The 25,749-nt window shown below is 40.5% G+C and overlaps 1 protein-coding gene across 1 annotated transcript in view; it reads left to right on the top strand.

The window, feature by feature from the left end:
* The window catches only part of tmem131 (transmembrane protein 131), a 35,972-nt gene extending 11,011 nt beyond the window's left edge, over positions 1–24,961 (top strand). Inside the window, exons 6-41 of the mRNA XM_023289098.3 lie at positions 2,169–2,285; positions 2,393–2,515; positions 2,611–2,691; positions 3,923–4,073; positions 4,158–4,214; positions 4,318–4,379; positions 4,474–4,582; positions 5,081–5,189; positions 5,282–5,435; positions 5,530–5,700; positions 6,214–6,324; positions 6,670–6,804; positions 9,251–9,355; positions 9,462–9,548; positions 9,692–9,844; positions 9,936–10,011; positions 11,545–11,659; positions 11,767–11,905; positions 12,023–12,132; positions 12,214–12,286; positions 12,396–12,547; positions 12,635–12,777; positions 14,092–14,278; positions 16,903–17,088; positions 17,185–17,340; positions 20,335–20,774; positions 20,858–21,042; positions 21,133–21,263; positions 21,345–21,463; positions 21,544–21,696; positions 21,789–21,939; positions 23,213–23,328; positions 23,416–23,497; positions 23,583–23,686; positions 23,798–23,946; positions 24,040–24,961. Of these exons, the coding sequence (XP_023144866.1) occupies positions 2,169–2,285; positions 2,393–2,515; positions 2,611–2,691; positions 3,923–4,073; positions 4,158–4,214; positions 4,318–4,379; positions 4,474–4,582; positions 5,081–5,189; positions 5,282–5,435; positions 5,530–5,700; positions 6,214–6,324; positions 6,670–6,804; positions 9,251–9,355; positions 9,462–9,548; positions 9,692–9,844; positions 9,936–10,011; positions 11,545–11,659; positions 11,767–11,905; positions 12,023–12,132; positions 12,214–12,286; positions 12,396–12,547; positions 12,635–12,777; positions 14,092–14,278; positions 16,903–17,088; positions 17,185–17,340; positions 20,335–20,774; positions 20,858–21,042; positions 21,133–21,263; positions 21,345–21,463; positions 21,544–21,696; positions 21,789–21,939; positions 23,213–23,328; positions 23,416–23,497; positions 23,583–23,686; positions 23,798–23,946; positions 24,040–24,297 (4,950 nt within the window). The 3' untranslated portion in view covers positions 24,298–24,961. The remainder of the gene's footprint in view (positions 1–2,168; positions 2,286–2,392; positions 2,516–2,610; positions 2,692–3,922; positions 4,074–4,157; positions 4,215–4,317; positions 4,380–4,473; positions 4,583–5,080; positions 5,190–5,281; positions 5,436–5,529; positions 5,701–6,213; positions 6,325–6,669; positions 6,805–9,250; positions 9,356–9,461; positions 9,549–9,691; positions 9,845–9,935; positions 10,012–11,544; positions 11,660–11,766; positions 11,906–12,022; positions 12,133–12,213; positions 12,287–12,395; positions 12,548–12,634; positions 12,778–14,091; positions 14,279–16,902; positions 17,089–17,184; positions 17,341–20,334; positions 20,775–20,857; positions 21,043–21,132; positions 21,264–21,344; positions 21,464–21,543; positions 21,697–21,788; positions 21,940–23,212; positions 23,329–23,415; positions 23,498–23,582; positions 23,687–23,797; positions 23,947–24,039) is intronic.
* The last annotated feature ends 788 nt before the right edge of the window (positions 24,962–25,749 follow it).

Below are 25,749 nucleotides of genomic sequence, written 5' to 3'. Positions count from 1 at the left end.
CCATTCCCAGCGATGACTTCATGAAGCAGTTTAGGATCATGTCAGAAATGTACAAAGCTACACTGAGTAATCTAAAATATGTTTAGTTTTTAGATGTTCTATGCTTTATGAGATGCTAAAATATGGAAAAACCCTTGAATGAGTGGATTTGTCCCTCTGCATCGCATATGAAGAGTTCGTTTGAAAGAAAAAAAAACGGTTTTGTGGCCTCACAGTAGACGCATTTGGCCTTAAGGTCATCTGCAGAACCATTTTTGTGGTTGGAACAACGTGTGCCACAGGGCGTCCAGTTGGCTCTTTTGTTCAAATAGTAGCTGAAGAATGTCGAGTTTTTATCAACTTGCTCTCTTGGTGTAGTTTTCCTCAGAATAATAGAAATATCCTTGTCCGTAAAAGTGCAAAGAGAAACATGATGCAGACTAATCTGTACATCAAGATGTGACTCTAATATACTAGGTCATGCACTAAGGAATATTTTTTTTCTTGTTTTTTACTTTTTTTTCTTGAAACAGACAAAAGTCTCAATTGTAAATAGTTAAATAAATCAAACTTCAGGACATGAAGTTGTTCAGTGGGAGTGAACTTGGTGCAGTTTTTAAAATTAAATTAAGGCCTCTCTGTCACAGGATGTGTTTCAAATAGAGGCTTTTTATATCTCTGGTAGACAAGTTCATGTCTCCAGGAGTTTTTTTGGTTTGTTTTTGATGCCAGCATTGGGGAGCTTTAGTTGAGGTAGAATTCAACATTTGAGATCACTACACAACTTTCTTTTTTTAAATCTAAACTTACAAACTCTTCTTGTAAGATGTAGAACAAAATTTGTTCATAGATAAGAAGATGCTAGGATGATATTATATCACAGGGTGTTATTTTGGACCCTTTTTATGTCCTGTGTTTAATGAGTGCATGTGTACCTGCAGCAAAGAGGTGCAAAAACTTCAAACAGAGGTGTAAAGTGAACATATAAGAGCAATTAAATAACCGGTCTCTATCATTTGTATGACCATTAATCGGCAACTGACATTTTATTACTGTGAAAGCCGATTTGTATGCAGCAAGAGAGTAATTTCCACTTGGCATTGTAATAACCTGCCCCCTCACTTTTCAATACCTTATTTTAGTTCTCCTCACTTGGTTTCAGGTTGAATTTGTACTAAAATCTCTCCAGCCCCCATAGTCGAAATAGCAGAAGAGACGATAAAAATGGTGATACACTCATCTAGGTTGTTGTCAGTTTGAACCTGAAGTAAATCCCTGCAATGCCTGTTGATTATTAATTTTTAATATTCTCAAATCACCCGTGAGCAGAATCAATCACTGTTCATTTTGTTTTATTTGTGTGGAAGTTGCAATGATTAGTCAAGTGATGCCAATCTATGAGGATTTGACTCTTTGTCACACGTTATGAAACTGGATATTTTTGATTTTGGACAAACAAATCAAGACAGTCAAAGAAATGGTGGTAATTATGTGCTATTTCATAGACAGTGATCACTGAATAAATTTGAAATTTGGCACAGCTTCTACATTGTTTACTTGAGCTTCTACCTCTTTTAAGATTAATACACACTTCAGAGTGAATGTTTATTATTACACTTCATCTTCTTTTTGCGTCAACGTTTCCACCGAGCCTGTATTTGTCAAGCAGTAAGTTTCTCACTCTGAAGTGGATGTTAAAAGCGTTTTCTAAATTCCTCAGCGTTTTCACTGCCTCCACTATCTGTGCTCTGAAGACTATGTGATGTTCTGCAGCAGCAGATGTACCGCTAGAAGATCTGTTGTGTTCTGTGCTTTACTTTATTTAGTGCACAGTATCGGACAGCAGGACATCTTCGTCTATAAGCACAAACTCTCTATTTCTGTGGTTAAAGCTGCTTCTGCTGTTTGCTCATGCTGGTGTAAATGCAACAGGAAACATTTCAGGGGAATCTGCAGCACAACACCCAAAATAATCACCAGCTGAAACTACAGTCACCACCAAAATGCTAAAGTTAGCATGTAGCTGTAAGGTTTTCATACCAACAGACCTTTAAGGTCAGGTGTTGTGGAAATGTGTGTTGAGATCTTTGAAGTTTTTGGGTCAGTACATGTGAATGACTTAAAACATCTGCTCTGTTTGTTGTACTGCTCATAATGTATATTCTAACGCTTTTTTTATCTTTTAACAGATAATTCCACCAGGAGGGAACACATCGTTTGATGTGGTGTTTCTGGCTCGAGTAGTTGGGAATGTAGAAAACACTTTATTTATTAATACATCACATCATGGAGTGTTTACATACCAGGTACAGAGCAAATAAACAACAACACTGTTTTTGTTTGTTTTTAAGAAGCTGGAGTCGTAGTGCCCTGAAAGTGTGACTAATGTTGCTTTTCCACCTGTGCCCTGAAGGTTTTCGGGGTCGGCATCCCAAACCCCTACAGACTGCGGCCCTTTATCGGGGCCCGAGTTCCAGTAAACAGCAGCTTCTCACCTCTAATACACATCCACAACCCCTACAGTGAACCGCTGCAGGTAACTTAGAGAAACTAGATTCTGTCACAGTTATGTTTGCACACATTTGTTGTTGCACTCATTGATTTGTGTTGTTTTTCCTTGTTTCTCTCCAGGTTGTCGAGATGTACTCCAGTGGTGGAGATCTACATCTAGAGCTTCCCACAGGCCAGCAAGGAGGCACTGGAAAATTATGGGTGAGTTCCTCTTTTGTTCCTTTAGCAGTTGGTATCAAGCATCATGCACATCAGGCTAATCCGGTTTTGAACGTATTTAAGATTTGATGTTTACTAGAGCATAGAGAAATGTGGTTGTTCATTTCCCTGTGAACATTCTTGTTTGCAACACAAAGTGTCAGTGTTGTTATTAATGTAACTGTTAGCCTAAATTAATTTGACAATGGCCGTTTCAAGCAGACTTAGCACTATTAACTTGCCAGCATTATGTTTTGGTTTTGGCCTTCTCACCTTTTTGAAAGCACTTGGAGACAACATCTGAACCAATGAGAATGACTGGAGTGAGCGGTTGTGGGAAAAAATCATTTGGTTTGTGTTTCTGTTACTACACTTTGTAGATGTGCCGGTAGTCAGCAGCAGTCGGAAACCAGGACAAGATGTATACATGCTACAGTATCCTGGTTTCTTTAGTCTTCCAACTTGCAGAAGCAGATTTCTCAAAGCCAAGTTAAAGACTTATCTAGGTTTCTGAAATCAGGTTGTCAAGTCAAATCACAGTTTTTACTCCACCAAGGAATGCGGTGGAGTTATGTGACGACCGCCGTACGTTTGTCCTTCCGTCTGTTTGTCTGTCTGTGTGTAACATTACTCAAAAACGGATTTGGATGAAATGTTCAGGGACGGTCAGAAATGACACAAGGACCAAGTGATTAGATTTTGGCAGTGATGCGGCTTATAGTCTCGATCTATGGATTTGTTAAAGATTTCTGTATCATTGCGAGATAGCAGCACGGAGTCACTGTAACTATGAAAACAAGTGAACGCTTCTTCAGCTGCCCGCTGACGATCACATGATTGTGATCCTACTACAAATCCACCGCTGCGGACTTATCTGGATGTATCAGTCAGAAATAATACGACGATTAAGCAGCCTTGGCGGAGTATTGCCCTCTCTGAGTGCTTTTCTTGTTTTGTATGCAGCACTTTTGAAACAACTTTTGCTCCAAAGTACTTTTAAGGAAAAACGATTATGATTGGCATTGCAAATTTACCTAACAAGTTTAAATATTAAGAGGAATTAAGATACTATAGTGTTACAGATGTGACTTTTGCATCCAGAAATACAAAAACTGGATACTTAAAAACCTGATTTTAACAGGGATTTTGAAGTCCATGTGAATTTAGTCATTTTGAGTTGAAGACGAACTCTTAAATGCTGCCCCACTTACCCACTGTGATCCTTCCCCTCCAGGAGATTCCTCCATTCGAGACAAAGGGGGTGATGAGAGCCAGCTTCTCGTCCAGAGATGTCGACAACCACACGGCTTTCATCAGAATCAAAACCAACGCTCCCAACGAAGACCAGTTCATCATCCTCCCTGTAGAGGTGGAGGTCACATCAGGTGTGATGCCAAATCGCTGTCATATATCTTTTTAATTTATCGCTTGTAGTACATTTATTGTAACACCTGCATCGTTGTTTGCAGCCCCTGGTATATACTCCTCCACAGAGATGCTTGACTTTGGTACACTTCGATCTCAAGGTATGCAGTCCTAAACAAATACTACATCTTACTATCTTTTAAAAGTATTCTAAGTATTTCCTCTGACTACTACCATCCTCTGTCCAACTATTTTGCATTACAGATCGTCCAAAGCTGCTGAATCTACATCTTTTAAATTCAGGAACAAAAGATGTTCCGATTACAGTAAGTGTCTTCTGCTGGTTCTTAAAACCCAAATACTTACTTATATGGCTGTCTTAACTTTTTAGTAATCCGTCATTTTATCTGTGCCTTTCAGAGTGTACGCACAACACCATCAAACGAAGCAGTCACAGTAGACTTCAAAGCGGTCACACTGAAAGCAGGAGAGAGCAGATATACCAAAGTTGCAAGTATTAGTTTTGATGGTAAGTCATCTTGTTGACTTTTTAAAAAAAAAAAAAAAAAATACACATTTCACAATAAATTTCAAGAGAAAAAGGGAAATACAGTTGGATGTTACGGCCTCTAATAAAGAGATAGAATTCTAAGAGAAGCTGCGTTTCCACCAAAGATGGGCTCTTAACAAGGAAACTCTCAACATGATGTCAAGTTCCTCCTTTAAGGCTTCACTAGTAGACAAAACATGATCTTAACAAGAAGTATAAATGCAGTCCTGTGTGCTTAAACCTTTTACATCATCTTCCTTTTTTAAATGTTTGGCTTTATGTTTTTTCATACACCCTAGTAAAAATTCATAAATGATTAGACGCTTTAATGATCCTCCTTCGATCATGTCCTGACTCAAGCAGTTTCATGCTTTTCTGCTTCACCGTTGCACAACTTCCTCTTGCGGAGAATTGTATCTTTCTTTAGTGCACTTATCTGCTCTGTCAATCTGTTGTTTTGTTTTGTTTTTTTTGCAGCCTCAAAAGCAAGAAGACCATATCAGTTTTCTGGTAAAATAACTGTTAAAGCAAAAGAGAAGAGTTATTCCAAGCTTGAAATCCCATACCAGGCGGAGGTTTTAGAAGGGTGAGTTATTTTGTGGATATGCACCGAGTTAAAAAAAAATGTTCTGGAAGAGATTATTTTAAGTTTTACAGGTGTGTCTTCTTTTCTGGTAGCTACCTGGGCTTTGACCACACAGCTACGTTGTTCCACATCAGGGACAGCCCTGTGGACCCAGTGGACAGACCCATCTTCCTCACAAATGCCTTCAGCTTTGCAGTCCAGATACACAACGTGTCGCTTCCTGAAGAGGCCAAAACTATGTTTAATGTGAGCTTCAGCAGAACTGGGATTAGCAGGGGTTGTTTTAAATGTGATCTGTACAGAGAACAAGATGACATCACTTTTTCTTTTCCTGTTTCAGGTGCAGAACTTCAGCACGCCCATCATCATCCCCCCACACGAGTCACGTTACATGTTCTCCCTCCTCTTCCGGCCAGTTCGACCATCCATTCACATAGACAGCAACATCCTGCTCATCACAAATGCATCAAAGTTTCACCTGCCTGTCCGAGCATACACAGGCTTCTTGGAGGTATGCAACGGACGTAGCATTGGTGTAGAACTGCTCATTATTGTAGCTTGGTTTGCAGATTCAGTCACCGACAGTCGAAATTCTGAGCGGGAGCCCTGTCCGTCATATAAAACACTTCAAAACCTTCAGTGCCCAATTTGATTCTGGTTGTTATAAACATATTCTTAATCCTCCTGAGTCAGAATTCGGTTAAGTGAAAACACATACACTTACTGAGGATGTCACAGTTTCCATATTTGCAGTGAATAAACATCTGTAAATCTGCATAGAAACCACAGAAATAAGACGCTTTGCTATAACTTCAGAACTTGCCTTAAATTTGTCTGGTTTTTACTTTTTTTTTTCAGTATCCAAGTACTCAAGGGATAGTTATGTTTCCAGACAGGATCTGCTAACATCTAATTCAGCTTACTTTAATAGTACCAATTAATGGTGTCTCATTTTTCTCAATAAAAAAGAAAATTACTCTCTAGTTTTTGTGTGTAATGTGTTTATTTGTTGTTATGTAAACAGTCTCTGGTCCTGCCTCCCAGTCTGAAGGAAAACCTCCTGGACTTTGGTGTCCGCAGTGCAACGGACACTAGCAGCATCGTGTTTGTGGTGGTCAACAGTAATCCTATAGAGGTGAGAAGCTACCTGAGCTGACGGTGTAATATTTGAAACAATTTGTGGATATTTGTTCAGCAATAAAACTGAATTATAGAGTTCCATCAGCAGGGTGATTTTTGACCAATGCACTGCTCAGTCCATTGTGTAAGGAATATTTAAGTTTTTGAATATGCAGACTTGTGGTTTTGAATGCTTTGGGTACAGTTTAATCATGTTGCACCATAGGCTTTCATGCTAATGTCTTCATTTCCACAGAGGTAGCTGATAAAGTGTGAATACAGTCACACGTTGTTCAACAGAAGGACAAAGAGCCTCTGCGTCCAAAGAGAATGACACACTTCTGTCCTTTCTGTCCTCCAGCTGGAGATTAAGTCCTGGCTGGTCACAGGGGACAGTTTGTCCATGGAGCTGCTAAAGACAGAGAAAGGAAACACAACAGTGGCCCTGAGTCGCCTCCGAGACCTGCAGAACACTTCAGCTTCCCATCACAAAACGGTAAGGTCTCCACAATGTCGCGCATCATCACCGTCACTTAGGGCTGCTAGATCAAAATCATAATCAATATCACTAGTTATCAGTATTTGTGTATTTCTGTATCAGTATTTATATCATTATTTATTAGAATCATTTACTGGTTTCAGTCACAGCGTACTTTTACTGAATAAACGCCATAGTATTCACTTCCATTTTGAGCTGCATGTACAGTTGGTTGCATCAAAATAAGACTTAAAATCTTTACATTAATTCTGTGTGTGTCCTAGAGGCAAATTGTAAATACAGTATCCCGAAATGCCTCAGTTAGTGATCATCTGCTTAATAAGAGACATTGTAATTTAGCCATGTTCTCTAAATGCCACACATGCAGGCTACAATAGAAGCTAGCTACACCGCTGTGCACACAGAGCCTTCTAGTCTCCATTCAACTGCTCAGACAAGCTTGTGACCAAAAAATTAGTTTGAAAAGAGAGAAATAAGGCATTCTAGTGTTGCACATATGACTCAGGTTAAAGCCATTTGTTGAAATGTGAGGGTTTTTATAAGTGAAGCCTTTTAATTGACATTACAGTTGATCATGCTTATGTAGTTGTTGGAAGCCAAAAATGTGATTGTGGTGACTATTCAATTAATTGTGCAGCTCTGCCGCAGCTCTAAATTTAATAAATATGCATTGCTTTCTCACTGGAGCAAGCAGATGACAAAGATCCAGCATGGAATCATACGTTGATACAGCTTTTCATATTCGGCATGAGGACTAAGCCACTCAGGTTTCACTTCAACTTACTGGTCATATTGTAGCTTGTAGTTTCTCATGGGTTTATTTTTCCATATGGTGTTACCTCTTCTTTAAACTGAACATGCAGTTTGTGATTCCAAATTATGACCTTTATCAGGTTCCGTCTTGCCAGAAATACGTTTTTCTGATGAAATAACAGTATTCTTCATAATGTGGGCGAATCAGTGGCCCTGTTCTCCTGTATCAATTCCATGTTCTGCTTCTTTACCATGTTTTTACATGGTCCTGTTACTGAGGATGAAACATTGAACGTGCTAATGGCGGCTTCAATAAGCTGAGAAGATGATGGAATTTTGTGCAAGCAGGTGTTGTGGTGTCTCAAACAGATGGTGTTATCAGACAGTGTGACACTGATTCAATGCCAGATTGAGTAATTTTTAAAAATATTTACCATTAGCCGAATAGCTACTTTACTTTGCAGTAAAGTAGTAGTTTCATTTATTAGTAGTTTTAAAGTAGTAATCTGACATCTGGTACTGTAGCAGGCACACAGTGATGGGGAGGGTCCTCATAAAGACAGGAATTAAACATTACCTCTATTTAATATCAAAACTGCATCTTGTCATATTACAGAGCTTGTAAACTGCATACTGAAAGCAGCAGCTTGCTACAATAACATCAAGTAATCTGTTGACAATAAATTCATATCATAAGAACTTGTAATACACAACTTTTCAGCTACTTTTGAAACATGAAGAGTTTACTGTGGTGTTTTGATTATTTTTGCTCCTGGAAGTAAACCTGGTGTCGATCTAAAGTAAACTGAACTATAAAGTTTTTTAGTTTTAGTCCTTGGCTGTCTGCTGTGTTTCTGTGGCTTTTACCTTTAGGTTTCTGAAGTTTTATGGCCCTTTTTCCGATTACCGGTATTGTTATTTTTGTTCTCTGTTGTCACTCTGTGGTCTCAGAAATGTCTCTCAAGCAAAGAATGAACAAGAAACACAAGCTGTTGCCACAAACCAGGAAATTAGCTTCTCACAGTAGCTAAGACTGTGCTAAGAGCTAGCGGCTAAGTTAGAAGGTAGCTACATTACCAAGAAACAGAGTGGAGGAAAGGTATAATTAATAAAGCTTTAATATCTGGACCTTAGTGGACAATTAAAGTGATCTCATAGGGAAAGATAAATAAAATAGAGAAGAATAGCAGAAGCAACTGCAAGATTGACCAACTGATCAATCTCAGTTGATACCACATAATCAGAGGAGAGCATCCATATTTATTAACTCCTATTTTCTTTTTTACATATTCATGTATAGTTACTCTTATCCCTAGTTCAAATCTGCCATCTAAATTTAACATACGTTGCTGAATTGTTGCTTACCGGCCACCTGTCTTATATCATAACTCACCTCAAAGATTAATACAGTCATTTTTTGTATTAAAACAAAAGAAGACCAAACTGTCATTTTCTAAAATGGGGAAATTCTAGCTTGTGTTACTTTCCTGTATGTAAAAACTTTAAACAACAATATCAGAGAGCAAACCTTGTACGTTCACAATTTTGAGGTTAAATGCAAAACAAGGGACTTTCCAGCTTTTCTTTACGGAACCTGCAGCCTACTTGTTTTTAGCATTGAAAAAGCCATATCCATGCACTACTTTGCATAAAATCAGTCAAATTTATGTTCCTATTTTTGCCTCTGCAGGTGATATTAGCATCTGGCTATTATGCAGCATTCAGGGTGACACTAGTGGCCAAAGCACTGGAGGGCACGTATGATGGAGCCATACACATTACCACAGATTATGAGGTAGGTTGATCGTCCTGTTGTTTTTATGCGTTTTTTTCAAAGGAAATCACAACCTGCATTAAATCTAATGTTTGCTTGATGTTTTTTTTTTTTTATTTACCCCTAGATATTAACCATCTCAGTGAAAGCTCTCATCGCTGTGGGCACATTGAACAGCTCTCCCAAACACATCGTTTTGCCCTCTTCATTTCCAGTAAGTCACTTTAAGATCACGAGTACGGTTTCACTGTTGTCCTGCACAAGATGAGATAAAGTGTGGGTAAAAACCCACCTTCCTGTTCAGTGCCTGAGGTGTTGTATCTCATGACATGTCTGTATATGTCTTCCTTTGTTTAGGGGAAGGTTGTTCATCAAAGCTTCAGCATACAGAGCTCGTTTACACAGAAAGTGAGACTACAGCAGATACGCTCCCTGACAGAAGATATACGATTTTATTACAAACGGCTCCGCAACAACAAAGATGAGCTGGAGCCCAGACGTAAATCAAAGGTAAGAAATCCTCCCCATGGGTTGAAAAGAAAAGTGAGTCACATTTCTCCTTATGAACATAAACTTAATTTCATTTCTCCATGTTTTTCAGGTGGCAAATATTTATTTTGATGCTGGCTTGCAGTGTGGTGATCACTGTTATGTGGGCCTCCCATTTGTGCTTAAATGTAAGTTGTTGTTTTCGAGTGTGCGTGCCTAACATTCAAATCTCACAGAAATGAAGTCCCATTTGGGCTGGATTTATCTCTCTGTAGGGAGGTGGGATTATTTTAGCATCACCTGTGCTGCTCAGTGATGTTAATATTGGCCATTGTTCATCTGCCTCCCATTCATGAATATAGGTGATACTGTTTTTTGACAAACTCAGTGCTGTTTTTGTCATTTAAATCCCATCCGGAGCAACATCTCTGTATTGTGAAGTATGTTGTTCTTGCTTTATTTTATCATCTCTCTGTGAAACTAGAAGAAGGTGTTTTGGGATAAAAATAAATGAAGCCATCAGAGAACAGAAGCCATCAAACTGCCAAATGTTCTGTTATAGTGTCAGCTGCAGGTATTCTGTTTTGAATCCCTTTTTAATCATCCCAGTTTAGCTTTTAGCAGATTGGGTTTGCAGTGTACCCATGAATATACAGACAGCTGCCCCTCTCCAGTCAGTGGGCTGTTTTCCACTCCAAGAAACTAGACTGTTTAGGGCTGCCTGAACCTCTGTATGTGTTCTGACCACAAGAACCGTCCCTGTAGAACCTCTTTTAGGGCCGTTTTTTGGGGGAAAATATCTAATTCAGGGTAGGTACTTCTGAGCAGCCCTGAAAAAAAGCTGTGCAAGTCTTAATGTTAAATTGTCAAACTCGGACAAGGAACCAGGTGCCATAATTGTACCCCGCTACTTGTCCACCTCTTAAACATCGCCATCAACCACATAAAAGTTACCATGTAGTGTAACAGACACAAACCCTCCGTTGTTCTGTTTCCTACCTGCACACAGAATTGGAGTTTGGTCCAGTAACTGTTTGAGTTAATGTCATGTTGGATCCTTCAATGGAAACAGAAAAGCTTGAAAGAGCATATAAAAAGACTATCCTGTACATGTTTGCACCACTTTGCACCTCTTGATTAAACCCTTATAAACTCATCTTTGTGTATCAGAGTTACATAATTAAAAGTTTATCCATGAAAATCATCCTTTTCTGCCTTCCAGATTATAAAACGACACCATATGATTATGTTATCTAAGTAAAAAATTTGATTTTCACCAGAGGGGTCTTCAAAAATGGGATTCCAAGACAGTGCAGTGACAGAGAAACAAGGAGTGTCTTTCTTCTATGATTTCCATGTAGATTTCTGAACATGTATTTGCAATGGAGTTAGTGATATCATCAGTAAGTGCAGCTCACACTGAATGGTATCAGATGGTGTTTCATTTTTGTGTGTTCACATCTGACCGAGTCATGACTCCAAGGAAGGAGTGCAGCTGTGACGTATTACCTCTCTCCCACCACACCCCTGCTCGACCTCTTTTTTGCTTGCCTATTACAGGCAGTATCCTGTAATTTCCCAATGTTTTTATATATATTTATATATGAGGAGCACAGTGAATATTTGATATTTTATTCCCCACCTCCCACTGTAGTGTTAATTCCATCCAAATGGGGCACAGGAGTCCCAGTCAAATTACTAAAATGTTTTCTCTTCCACAGCTGAGTCCAAACCTCATGGGCTGGCATTACAGGAGGATATCTGGGACGCTGATGTAGATCTTCACCAGAAACTCCTCAGACGATGGCAAGAACTGAAAGAGCGTGCAGGACATAAGTAAGCACATTAGGGATTCAGTGATCCCTAATAAACGGTATTAGTTGTTCCTTAGTGTTGAACTGTTTACACAACCTAACAAGGTTTTCTTTCTTTTTGTATCGAAGGATTGAAGCCGTCTTTGAAGTCAACACAGACCTTCAGAAAAACGTGCAAGCTAAAATAACAGCACATTTGACCTGGCCTTCGCTGGTCAACTCTTCACAACGAATCATGTTCCCGCTAACCAACACAAATAGCTCCTCTGTGAGTGGAAACCACCCGTCTCTTGTTAGCACATTCACACCAGTGCATGCATCAATGTTTAAAGGTGTTTTATGAAGTTTTATGTTTGAAATCAACAACTTTCTGTTTCTCCTGCAGGATGAGGAGGTGATTCTGCAGAACCCTGCAGACGTTCCGGTCTACGTCCAAGTTCTCCCCTTGGCACTGTTACCCAACCCCTCCGTGTTTTCTGGAAAACTGGCCGACAGGTGAGAAACCACAAACACCTACATGTTCTGTTTTCCTCTCATCTTACTCTGACACTCATCTTCCCTGCAATTATTTTCCAGATTGCCTTTAGGAAATTTGTCCAACATCAACATCGACACAAACACCTTTGAGTTCCAGGTTCACAGAAATCAAGTGAGTCCTGCATCATCAAGAATTCAGTGAATCAGCCAGTTATTGCACTGTTAACCACAGTGCATGTGGAAGCTGTTTGTCTCTAACACACGCTCTGTTTGTTTGACAGACATCCCTAATAAAGAGCAGTACAGGGTTTGTCGAGGGCTCAACGAGACCCTTTGTATACAACCTCCTCCTGCTGCCTGGAGAGGTCAAGTCCTTCAGCGTGAGGTTCACTCCCGTCAGCAACCACAGTGTCTCCTCCCTCCTCATAGTCAGGTAATGGCAGATTTTAATGCTAGCGACAAAACAGTCTCTTCAGTAAGTGTGTGTTCCTTTTCTGAAATTGTACGCTTTGTTGTTCAGGAATAACCTGACCGTGATCGACACAATCGTGCTTCACGGACGAGGTACGACGGAGAGCCTGAAGGTTGCGGGGAAGCCTCCAGGACAAGGCAGCTCACTGAGGTTTAAGATGACTGAGACCCTGCTGAAAGACTGCACAGAGAGTGAGTTTGTTTTACTGAGTTTGAACGTGGACCACATTTTAAACTCCACTAACTTTCACAATATCTGCATAATATTCACATCTTAATTAAAAGAATCTGACACTCACTAAATGCATCGCCAGTGAGCTACATACTGGTCATCAGTGTCAGTCTTCATCCAGCCCAGTGGCTTGTAGACAATGCAGAGCAGCCAAAAGAAGATGTTTCTGTACTTGAACATTTAAGAGTTAGCATAAATAGCTAACAGACATTTATAATCTCACACAAATACATGCTAATACTTCTGTATGATTGAACCACTTGCCTCAGCTGATGTAGTTACTCCATGTGGACTGGTTGATTGGTTGCTCAGTGTGCATTCATCTGACCAAATTCTCATTGGTTGGACAATTACTAGTGTTTCTTTCGTGAGGAGAAAATTTCTACATCAGTAACCTTCCAGGATTAGTCTATTATTTTAGACTGCAAGAGGAACAGACACCCCTGTGTTTTCACAACTATGACATCACCAAACCTAATGGAGACTCAAACTCACTGACACCATGTCAAATACGTTTTCGGTGTGGCTGCATTTTGTTCAAACAAATGGCCAAAAAGACAAATGTAAACTTAAAAACAGCAGTTTGACTATCACAACAACCAACGTGGAAGTTCATCTAAACACTAACAGCTAACTGGGTCTGTGTTAAATTCCTCAACTGTTCTTGTTCTGAGATTACCATTTTTTTATAGTATTGTTTCAGAAGTTATGAATACTGTCTGCTTTGAATACGTTGTTAACATTTCAGTATAAAATAACCAGGTTCAAATGATTTAATATTCTGCAAGTAACAGCTTTGTTGAAATTTAGAATTCATTGAGGACAATCAGGTGAGCAGTTCGAGTGCACTCAATACAGTGTGGCCAGTTTAGTACATATATTTGTACAAATTCTATACTGGGGTATACTTACTTAGATGCCTCGTGTATAACCTCTACCCTTCAAAATAAAAGTCTGCCAAAGCCACATAGGGAATGCAGAAATGTACATGAGCACATATTCACACAGTGACCAAATAAAAGCAACCTGTTACTGCTGGAATCTCTCTGATACTAAATTTAAAGACTTATTACTGCAGTGAAAATCTGACCTAAAAAGAAATCAAACACTTACATTGTTATAACTCTGCTTCAGATCTATTTATTTTCTTGTTAAATATGATTTATTTGACCGTGTTGTTGTATCTCTTTACATTTCGCATCAGCTCCTTCTTTCTCTTTCAAAAACTGACATGCCTCATTTTTATTAATTTCTGTCCCCACATTTTTTTTCAGAAACAAAAGTCAAAGAGCCAGACTTCACTCTCAAAAGAGTCTTCAGAGTGGAGAACACAGGTTTGCTCCCGATCACCATCAGATCGGCAGAAATCAACGGACAAGCCTGTGAAGGATACGGATTCAAAGTTCTCAACTGTCAAGAATTTGCACTCAAGCCAAATGCTTCAAAAGACCTCATCATACTGTAAGTGAACAAACTGTGTGTGTCTGTGTGTTTTCACCCCTTCACCCCACAAGCTCTATTAATACTCCTCCTGTGTAAGCCTCCAGTAAGAGGATGAATTGGTTCTCTGCTGCTCTGCAGCTTCTGACCCCCTGGACTGATTCTTTTCATCATGATTAAAAGTTCGAGCCCCAGTTTGACATGGAGACACACACTTGTTATACACTTTTTATCCAATTACAAATTTAACACTCCTCCCCCCCCCCCCCCCCCCCAAAAAAAAAAAAAAAAACACAAAAAAGACTTGAGGTCATTTTGAGGTTTTAAAACATTTTTCTTTGAGTCAAGGTTTAATCAGAAGTCACAGGACGGTGGTTCAGGTGGTATAAATAGGCGTCCTTTCGGCTGTATTCTGATGTAATCACCAGACTCTTCCCCTTTTTAACAAAAGTAGTACAGTGAGGCTGAATATGACTGTAGTTTAATTTCCCCCTATTAAGGGTTATGACACATTTAATTGGCAGCAATTTTAGTCATAAGAGAGCACAAACATTGCATTGTGCCTGTTCTGCTTTGCAGTGACCCTAATTTCAAGCTGTTAAACTTCTGTAAACTTTCAAGAATGAAATTACCTGAACTGTGATACACTGATGAGTACAATCTAAAAGATAAGTATGTAGTGTAATGTTTTCAGAGCCCTACATGCCCTGCAGGTGGTTCCTCTTCTTTTGCCTTGAAGCTCTTCTCAGACCAGCGTACATGTGAAGGGATGAATTCATCGTCACTGCGCAAAGTACACCGGGTTTAGATGGAACCCTTTTATCACTCTTTTTGGCTCCCTTCCATCATAAAACCTGACAGTTCACAGTAGGAAAAACACAGGTTTAAATACTGTAATTGATTGAGGAATTCCATTTAGCTGCTTGAGTTTCAGGGTTGTTGAGTGAAACATGCTCGCTCAGCTGCATTCAAGCAATGTTTGCACAACAGGAAGGACAAGTAAGGACAGTTTATTTTGTAAATTTAGCTAAATTGATTGTTTTAGTGGCAATAATCTATTTTATTTTGATGTAACCAAGGCTTGGTGCGCTTGCAGCCCTTGTGCAAACATACTGTTGACATGTTTAGGATCTTTTCAGCAGTTTTTTCCATTCCTGATTACAGTTTTAACAATATGGCATAAATGCAGCTTCGCTGTCGCACTTATTGAGGCTCTTGAGTAGAACAGAGTTATTGCTGATGTTATCTTTATCACCTGCACAGCAAGTCAAAATGTCTGGTGGGGAAAAAAAGCTCCATTATGACTTACAACAGCAGATAAACCACAGATAAAAATAATAAAGTCAGCATTGGCTTTGTTATGCTTCATTCTGTCAGTGAACAGCACAACACCAGGGGCTGCAATTAAAGATAATATTTGATTAAATGTCAGAAAGTGGTGAAACATGTCAATGTGTGTGTTTTCTAAAGCCCAAGATAATGCCCTTAAATGTTTAGTTTTTTTTCCCACAACCCAAAGATAATTAGTTAGAAACCAGAAAATATTCAAATATGATCTGTTTAACCAATTATTAAAATAATTATTGAATAGCTGACAATTAATCAAATAATCGGCTACCAGAACTAGAGGGTGCAGCCTCAGTCTCAGCAGATAATAATGAAAAACAAGTGAAGTGTGGTTCACTTAGTCCTGGAGGTGATCTTGGTGTCTTTCTAAGAACTTGGAGGTGTGGCTTCTAAGGTATCATGCAGTCAGGCCACATTTCACTTCCAGTCCACATTGAAAGTGACACATCAGCTAAAGTCTCATTGATGAAGCGCAGAGCTTGAGCAGATTGACACGCAAACTTAGAAGGCTGTCCAACATAGGAAATAGGGTTTGTTTATACTCCTATTGTGTAACTGCACAGCGGGCAGTGACAGAGGTTAACGACAATAAAATACCATATAATTTATAAAGTTGTTAGCTGCCAACATTCCCAGGCTGTTTACTGCTTGTTACCTGCCCGCTACACTTTGGTCTGACTGCACTTCAGCACAGGATGTAAATGTTCAGTCCACATGCAAATTAGCAAACAGAGTCCAATGATCAGGAGACATGTCGACTTGTCATGGCAGGAAAAGAACAGGTAAAGTTTTATAGATGGCTTTTGATGGCTTTGTTTTATTTATATTTTCCATTAGATCATACCAGTTAGCCTCTGTGTTCAGTAGCAACGCCCACGTACTGACACATCTGGATGGAATGCCATGCTGTCTGTAGTATTTTCTATTTCCTGCTTTCGCATGTTAACATCTCTGTCTTAAAAAATCAACAGCGCTATTTAGGACAACTTCTAACCAAACGCGTATGTTTTGAGAAAGGCCATGCATGCCTCATTTTATTAGCTGTTTGTCAGGCAGTTATTGTTTCTGTCAAAGACCTTTAAACTAACCACACCCGGTTATTTTTTAAATGAATATATCGTGATGCATATAAATGGTTAACAGACTGATGAATCACTCGGATACCTTCCAGCTCTTTCTGTCCATCCCTGCTCACTGTGTGTCCTCTGATCCAACATTCAGGAGTCACAGGTTGATCACATGGTCAGATTGGTGAGTTTTTATGTCGCTGAAAATTCTTTTTCTTCTTTTCCTTTCAGGTTTACACCCGACTTCACCTCGTCTCGAGTGATCCGGGAGCTGAAACTGGTGACATGCGGGGGCTCCGAGTTCGTGTTTGTCCTGAATGCCTCTTTGCCGTACCACATGTTAGCTGCATGTGCAGAGACTCTGCCCAGACCAGGCTGGGAGCTGGAGCTCTACATCATAGTGTCTGTGATCATGAGGTGAGTGTCTAAAACGGCAGCCATAAAGTGCAGTCAAACCTTCCTTCAACCCGTCTAGCAGCTCACGTTTGTTTATGTTGTTTTTTGTGTTTGCAGTTCCATGTTTCTGTTGGTGATCGTCACAGCCTACCTGGAGGCTCAGAGCATATGGGAGCCTTTCAAGAGACGAGTGTCTGTGGAATCCAACTCCACCTTGGAGACTGGAAGACCCTTTAATCTCAGGGACATTGTGCAGATTCACAGTGATTCAAAGTAAGTGCAGCATGGAAAAGTCCAAGTTATAAAACATCTTTGGCGAAGGCTAATCAAGTCACATGGTTATCAGGCCATATACATTTGTATGGAACGATAAGGGACCACAGGGCAAATTACACACTCTGATGATTGAGTTTTGAGGTGAACAGAAGTAGATAAGACTCCTGAAGGAAACACAGGCAAAATATATCTTTTTTTCACAGAACTTGAACATGTTTCAAAATGTAACAGTTTTTGTGGCATGTGCAAAAGTTTGGGTATCACAGCAGGCAAAGAGTATTTGGAATTTTCCGCCATTCTTCCTTGCAAATCACTTCTCACAAGTAAAATGCAAAATTCCCCATAGATTTTAATCAGTTAAACCAGGGGAGGTTGTGTTTGTTGAAGTTGGTTTGTAATAGTTTTGCTTTGGATCAGTTGTTCAAACTACATCCACACTGGTATGTTTCCATTTATTAATTGCATAATTTCTGGACCAACTGTCCAGTGTGGACCAACGGTCCACACTGGACAGTTGGTCTGGCGTTTACTAAAAATGAGATCTTTTATAAAAGGCTGCTGATCATGTTTTAGTTTTGAAACTCCAGAGATGCATTTCAGAGCAGAAACTGAGCCTTTTTGGAACAACAACACCTATTTTCACTTTCTGATTGAGTCTTTACAATCATTCTTTCCTGGAATCATCATGCTCCTATCATGTAACTGCTTACTAGAAGAAAACAAAAAGGTATACCTCGACTGATTCAATAAGCTTCTATAACAAATTAGACTACAGATGTTGTTTACCTTGTTGTTTGTGGCAGCAGCTGTTGTGCAGCTACTTCGCCATTACTGTTCTTCCTCTATAGTATTTTCTACAAACAACCCCCTGCTCTGTGGTTACAGCAGCAACTGTATGCCCAGTGTACATGAATGGTCATGTGATATGCCTTTCAGGCGTGTTAGTGTGCAGAAATATTCTTTATGAAACAGTCTTTGGCATTTGAACTGAATAGCAAAACAAGACGAGCAAAAGCAGAGCCTGTATTCCTATTTATCTACTCGTATATACGCCCATACACAGATATGTTAAGAGTGCAGTAAAATTTCAGTCTTCTTTTGTTTCATTGCTGTGTTGATCTAAAATTCAAATATTCAGCACTTGTTCCCAAAGTTACTATCCAGATGTTGCTTTGCACACCTCAGATATTTACTTTGATGAGGTTGCAGGTGACGTTACCTTTTTCTGACTCTTTAATATATATTATGGTTGTCCATCAGTGCTGCACATTAACGGTGATCCGTCACTCCTCTGTCAGATGAAGCTTCCTGCACTACTTTTCAGTCAGTGAGGCTTTCACTTCTCTCTGCTCAGCATCTTGCAGTTTCCTTTAACTGACATTTTTGGAAGAGGTTTTGGGCAGTCGATACTTCAAACAGGAAGTACTTTGATGTATTTTTTTTTTTAGCCTTCCTCTCTCTGCCACGTTAAGCTTAAAGCAGCCAATAGTTGTTTAGTGTCACCACAAGGTTTGAACAGAATTTTGCAGCTCTGAAAGTGTCATCAGTTGACAGTTTGGATTCAGATTCAGAAAACTTTATTTGTCTCCAGGGGGCAATTATTGTATTGACCTGCCTCAAGTCCAAATAAGTCTATTAAGGCCTGACAGGTTAATGAAGTTGTGAGACTTGGCAAATGCATGATTCCCAAACCTTCATACATGCGGCAGTTACTGGTTTGTTGTTTCTGTGGTTAAAGTTAATAGAAATAGGCATATTAATGTTGCAGAACGGCTACTTTGTTGACCTCTGTTTGCTTCAGGATTTTATATTTACTTCTCACTTCAACCATCAACAAAACTTAGCCCGGGTTCCTGCAGTGTGTGTCTTGACTCACTGCAGAGAAAGATCTGCCTAATAATAAAAACTAAGTGTTCTGGATTCCCAACAGCTCTTGGCTTGTGGCTAACCACAGTTTTTAGCATACCAGGTGCTGTAGCCACTCATTAGCACGTATCACTGACCATTTCCATAATTTAATCTGGGACAGATTGTTAGAGAGAGAATGCAAACCACAGCTTAAGTGGTAAACGCTTTATCGCATATTTTTAATTTGCATTCTTATCCATATTGAGAATAATTTCACAGTGGTATGGAAATCTAGATTCCTTTCATTGTCCTCAAGTCTGCTTAGAACTTTTTTAACAATAGCACTTTGGGCATCATTTGTTGTAGAAAACAGAAAACTACAAAAATGTTTATTACAAGAGCCCAAAGTGAGATCTTCTGTCTGACCAACTGTTCAAAACCCAAAGACATTCACTTAACTGTAACTTCAGACAAGGAAAAGAAGCAAATCCTTGCAACCAAGGAAATCAACTGTTAAATATGTGTGTATGTGGGTTAGTGTTATGTATGTGTGTGTGTGTGTGTGTATATATGTATAAATCAATCAATATGATTGATTGATTGATTGATTCTTATCTTATTTAGAATATTTTCCGCTTAACTGCAGAAAACATGAGATGTCTTCTGCAGTGGAAATAAAGCTCATTATGCTTGCCCTGACTGGGATGACCCTCTGGCAGATGCAGACATAGAACAGGGTGCATTTCAAATGTGCACATTCGCTGGACAAAATAAGAAACTACATCAATTTACATGTAAAACATTTACATTTTTAAACTCTGAATTTATGGCCTGACAGGACCCACATGCCAATTACCATTGTGAATCCCTAATGTCAGTAGTTCGTACAGTAGTCTAATTTTTAACAATGTGACAATAAACTTTTATCTAGTTTAAAAATTACCAGATTGTCACTTCCCAGAGCTGCAGAGCTTTCTAAATTTAGTAGGAAATTGTTCACAAATCAACTAGCATTAGTCTTTACAGCTATCTGACATCGTATTGCAGATAAGAAATCTAAGAAAAACTGGTTTAAGTGGCAGAACATGTAACCTCAGAGGGCAGATGCAAAGTAACTGACTTGACTTCTCTGTCATCACTCAGGCTCAACGACTACAGCGACTCGGCCCAGAGCTCCAGAGGATTGTACACATCCAGCAACGGAGCAGCTCGAGTCGGAGGCCGACAGAGCAACAGCCGAACCTTATCAGACTCAGACAGCCAAGATAAGAGATCCAGGCTCGGCTTCAGCCGCCCATCTATGCAAGCTACTTCCTCCCAGCTGACCAAAGGAAGTTCAACCTCAGGCCAGGAAGGCCCTCCAGCTGTCAGTCAGCTAACCCACCGGAAAGCTCGGAGCACCAAGCAGCTTGACCTCCAGAATCAAAGTTTAACCGGGCCGTCGCTGCCTTCCAGAGCCCTCTGCCCTGAGGAGGCAGAATACGCCGACCTGATAGGAGCCATGGACAACGACCTCGACCGTCCAGAATCACTTGGTGCCGAAACTCTGCAGGAGCAGAGCTCTCAGTCCATACAAAACAAAGGTACCCACATCTGTCTGTCAGAGGAGAGTCAAGAGCTCTGTGATCATTTACAGCTTTGACAGTGTTGTTGTTGTTGTTTGCAGTGTTGGAATCCAAAGGGAAGCTGAGGGGTAAAACAAAAGCTCAGAGGAAGAAGGAGGAAAAAGAGAAAAAATCAACAGTAAAGACTCAGGGAGACGAGCTCAAAGATAACCTGGCTGATAACGACGACAGCTCCTCCACCACCACAGAGACCTCCAACCCAGATGTGGAGACAAACATCAAAGAGGTACACAGAAATCACAATACTGCAGTCCAGCTCACGTCCTCTGCTGTGCATCAACTCTCTGTATCTAATAATGTGCATCACATCTTTCAGGAACCAGTGAAAAAGAAAGGAAGGACAGTAGTCCCTGGAAAAGTTAAAGAAGAATCTTCAAATTCGCTTCTCAAACCCAAAACCAAGAAACAAACAACGACAAAGAAAGAGAACCCAGCAGAAAAATCCAGGTTTGCTTTTTAAACTAAAAGTGACAGTTTTACTTTGCCTGTTGCTCTGTTCTCTTTCTGATGAATCTTTTTTGTTCTCAGTTCTCTGGAGCTGCCATATGTAACACCACTGGAGAACAAACAGCGTAAGAGCTTCACACCAAAAGCTCTGCTCCCTCTCACCAACATCCCAAAGACCAGACCCCTCCAGAAACAGAGATGTGAGTTTCCTCACTTGAATGCTGTCGTGTTCTCGCTCATTGCAGCACTAGATGTGTTAGGGACGTGTTTGTTTTGGCAGTTGACACGAAGCTGGAGGACGGGCGACCCTCTCTTTTGGCCAAACTGTTGTCCAGCGGTTCGGTGCCAGAACTGGGTCACAGCAGCAGCTCCGAAGGCGAGAAGGAGTTCGCTTCTCCAGAGTGGGACGTCCCCCTTTCCAAAAACAGCATCCGTAAGTCAAGACCCCAATCTGTCATTCAAAGAAAGTCAACTCTTAAATCACTGACTGACCAGAGATGATTTTCTCCTGTCTTTCTTATGCAGAAGCAGATAGTCTTCAGCAGATTTCCCTCCAGACAATAAACGCAGATCCCTTCCTAAAGAGATCCGTCACAGCCGGGACCTGCTCCCCTCCACCCACCTCCCCCAGTTTACTGTCCAGAGGCTCCTACAGCAGTGTGCTCAACAGTAACAGGTATCCATATGTGCTTAAATGAATGAACACCTCAGTTTACAACATTTTAGACCTCCTTCTCCAATGTGAGGAAGCTGGCAGGTATGAGATCAATAACTGATCTCTTGTACAGATTAAAAATATCAGTAAAGTTTCTGATCACTTAACAGCAGTGGGTGATTTTTTTTTTTTGCTAATAGCTGATGTTGCTTGTTGTCCATTTTTTGTTCTCTGCATTTAATATCGTCATTCAGCCAAATTAGTTGGATTACTTTGAGAGATGCTTGGCATCAAGAATACTTGAAGGTGTTTAACTAAACCCAGATATTTCATAGTAATCATCAGTCTGGTGACTTGGTGTTTCTTAAGACTCCATCCTGGGCCTCATTTTGTTCTCTGTGAACATTTCCACTGGGACTCACTGTCTGCATTCCAACTTTAAATGTATACTCCAGCTGTCCTTACAAAATATATAGTGCAGTATGAAACAGTTGTGACATACTAATCCATCATAATATTTCACCTAAGGCTGTTTTCACACTATAAATGACAAGTTAGTAAACGGCCAAATGCCAGCAGCATTGTTGTCTTTTGAAGCGCTTGTTGAAAAAAAGGTTTAACAGTTATAATAACTAGCTAACAATGGGGAAATGTTTTGTAGATAAACAGAATAGGACAGGAGATTGCATAGAGAGAGAAATGAAGTGGAAATAGTGAAAGAAAAACGTGAATACTTGACGTTTTGCTGTCATTGTATCACTAAAAGTAGTTAGGAACAGCTCAGCCTTGATTGTCATGCAGCGATAAGTGCTGGGGTTATAGCTTCATATCGCTGTGCTCTCAGCAGCTCAAACTTGTTTATGCTCTCATGAGAAACTGTGACATATGTGATGTACCGTCCAGCGTGCAGAGGATTATGGGTCAAAATAGGCAGAAAAACATGCAGGAAGACATCCGTGTATTTTTTGGCATTTGACATACGATATATTGGAACATACAAAATCTTTCTAGATGCTAGTATGGGTATGTAAGGTAGTAGACACACATGATCTTCAAACACAATCATTGCTATGTGGATGATACTCTTTGTATGTCAGATTAAAAACCAGTAAAGAAGACACAACATGCCATTAGTTGCCCAGTCGTGCTTCAACTTACTGAGAAGTATCTTAGAAATCAGGTCTTCCCTTTTTGGCATTTTATTGACTTGTTTTATCGTGACCATCCAACTCAAAGCACACTATCACTGCTGTTCAAATAAAGTTATTCAATTCTACATTCTGTATTTTTACAGTGAGGGCAACCAGAAGAAGGCCCCTGGTAATAAACTGTCAACAGCCACTCCACTCCCGGGCAAAAATGGGAACCCCACCTTCGCCGCTGTAGCTGCTGGTTATGACAAAAGTCCAGGTAAATGTGTAGCAGTGAATTAACACTTCATCTTAGTTTGAACATTGTTCTCCACAAGGAGACACTGATGTTCTGATTTGTCATCAGGCGGCTCTGGTCCAGGTAAAACCGACAGCCAAGGCAAGAGTCTGGCACACATGCCATCAGTGGAAAGTGACAGCTCTGACAGGTACTGAGAGAAAGTGAGCACATTTACAAGCAGACACGTCAAGACACAGATTCTGACTGAAAATTGGTGTTATTTCTTCTTACAGCTCTGGTTTATGGAGTCCGATTGACACAGCCAGCAGTCCAAACTACCCTTCTGCCAACTCATTCTCCGCTTTTGGGCCCAACAATTCCTTCAACCTGACTGGAGGTAACTCAGCCGCTCACCGGCGTCTTACGAGCAAACACAGGAATGCAGAGCGGCTGGTTCGACAGTTTATTGGTCACTGCCTTCAAACTGAAGTATGTGTGTTGGTTTTAGTTTTCAGCGGAATGAACCTCCCAAAGTCTGAGCCGCAGCAGAGCTGGCCTGAGTTCACCACCGTTCCCTCGTCCATCTGGGACATCCCGAGCAGTGACTCCCTGCACTCCTGGCCCTGCAGCTCCAGCTCTCCGACCGCCCCGACTGCAGTAAGATGATCCACGGTTTGGTGTTGATGTAGCTCACAGGTGCTCCTGCTGTTCGTCACACCCTGCTTTATTCTATTTTTTTTTTTACTTTAGTCACTCCTGGGAAACTCCCGCAATCCGTGGTCTGCCACCACGCCCTTCGGCAGCTCCATTTGGTCAACAGACACGGCTTTACCTTTTGCTCCAACAGCCAATTCTACAACTCTGACAGATCTGGTCAGCAGTCCCGCCCCGTCTCCGCCGGCAACCGCCGAGATGAGCCGGACCTACAACCACTGGAGCATGTGGCGCCCCACCCTGAGCCGGCGCAGCTCCGAGCCGTGGCCCAGCTCCTCTGACAACGCAAATTAAGAAGCACCTAACAGAAGTGCTCTGTTCGCTAAATTCAAAGTCTTTTACAATCAGAGAATCCCGACAGAACGCATCGGCACCCTGCATTTAGTTCTCTGCAGCTTTTTATCCACGGGGCCAGAAATGCTAACTTTTATTTGGATTTGTTTTAACAGGTGCCCCTGAATTACAAACGTTGACAGCATGTTCTATGCTAATGCCAGTGCAGACAGTTTGCTGTTGTAGAAAGGCTGGTAATGCTGCATTCCTTCTCCAAGTTTGGTGCAGAGCCTCTAGAGTTCAGTATTAATGTTGGAACAGACGTCTCATTTTAAGCCACGTGTCTCGTTTTCACAATCATTTCAGTTCCCATTGGTTTTATTAAAAGTCAAATTTGCATCTGTTCACGTTGGAATCATTGCACTCGGCTTTTATTTGGCAGCAGGGAAATTTCATAATCTGATGGGAGAATTTTTTCCTATTTTTTTTTTTTTAACAACACAGACGGCCCAAAAAGCTTCAAGAACGATCACATTCCCCATTTTTAAAGAGGGCTCCGCCTGCAGATATCAAAGCCTTCTGTGAGAATAAATTGGTCATGTGATCAAAGAATATTTAAGTTTGAGGTTTGTATTGTACATCGCCTCTATTTGTCAGCAAATTTAAATAAAGGATTTCAGCAGAATGTCAGTGTTTTGGGTCTTTATTCTGTTTACGGAAACAAAATGCACAATCAACATTTTGTCTGAGCCGCCCAAACAGTTGTGACCCGGTGGGTTGTGAATGCAGAACCTCTGGAGGAGTCCTGTGTCTGACACTGAGACATTAGTGGATCCTTTGGGTTCTGTGGGTCTGACTTGTTTCCCTCCTGAGAAGTGGTTTAGAGAAGCTCCTTGTTTTCTGACACACGACTGGACAGTTTGCTTGCGACAGAACGTTCACTGATTGAAGTTTCGTGTTCTTGATTTAGTGAATAGAGTATCTGTGATGAAGCTGCTTTTCTGTCTGGCAGTGAATGAAGCTTGATGTGTTGACCTTTCTGTTGTGTGCTCAAGTTGTGCTTTAGACACAACTGGTCCAGTTTCCTCAGTGTGTTTGAGACCGGAAAACCTTTGTCCAGCTGTGATGGGAGACAGACAACGCGACACATTTGCTTAAATTTGATTGCTGACCTAGAAACAGTGCTTGTCATTTGCCTGATGGATCCACTCCCTGTTGACCCCCTTTCATTTCTTTTGCTTTGTTTAGTATTAAGACTGAAACATCCACCAAACTACAGCTTTTAGTGCAGTTGGAGCAGTTGGTGATTGATGGGATCTGACTAATGCACTTGCCCTCTGTAGAGACACTGTGTTGTTACACACAGATCTTTTCACTAGTAGCTTCATTAATTATTTGAGTCCTCCAAGGTGCCACCAGCACTTAGCAGACATCTAACCTCAGTGGTTTTGTTGCTGCTGTGCTGTCATGCTC

The sequence above is a fragment of the Amphiprion ocellaris genome, chromosome 2 (genome assembly GCF_022539595.1).
Source record: "Amphiprion ocellaris isolate individual 3 ecotype Okinawa chromosome 2, ASM2253959v1, whole genome shotgun sequence".
Lineage (NCBI taxonomy): Eukaryota > Metazoa > Chordata > Actinopteri > Pomacentridae > Amphiprion > Amphiprion ocellaris.
Note: the sequence above shows the minus strand (reverse complement) of the source record. Positions and strands in the feature narration are given on the sequence as shown.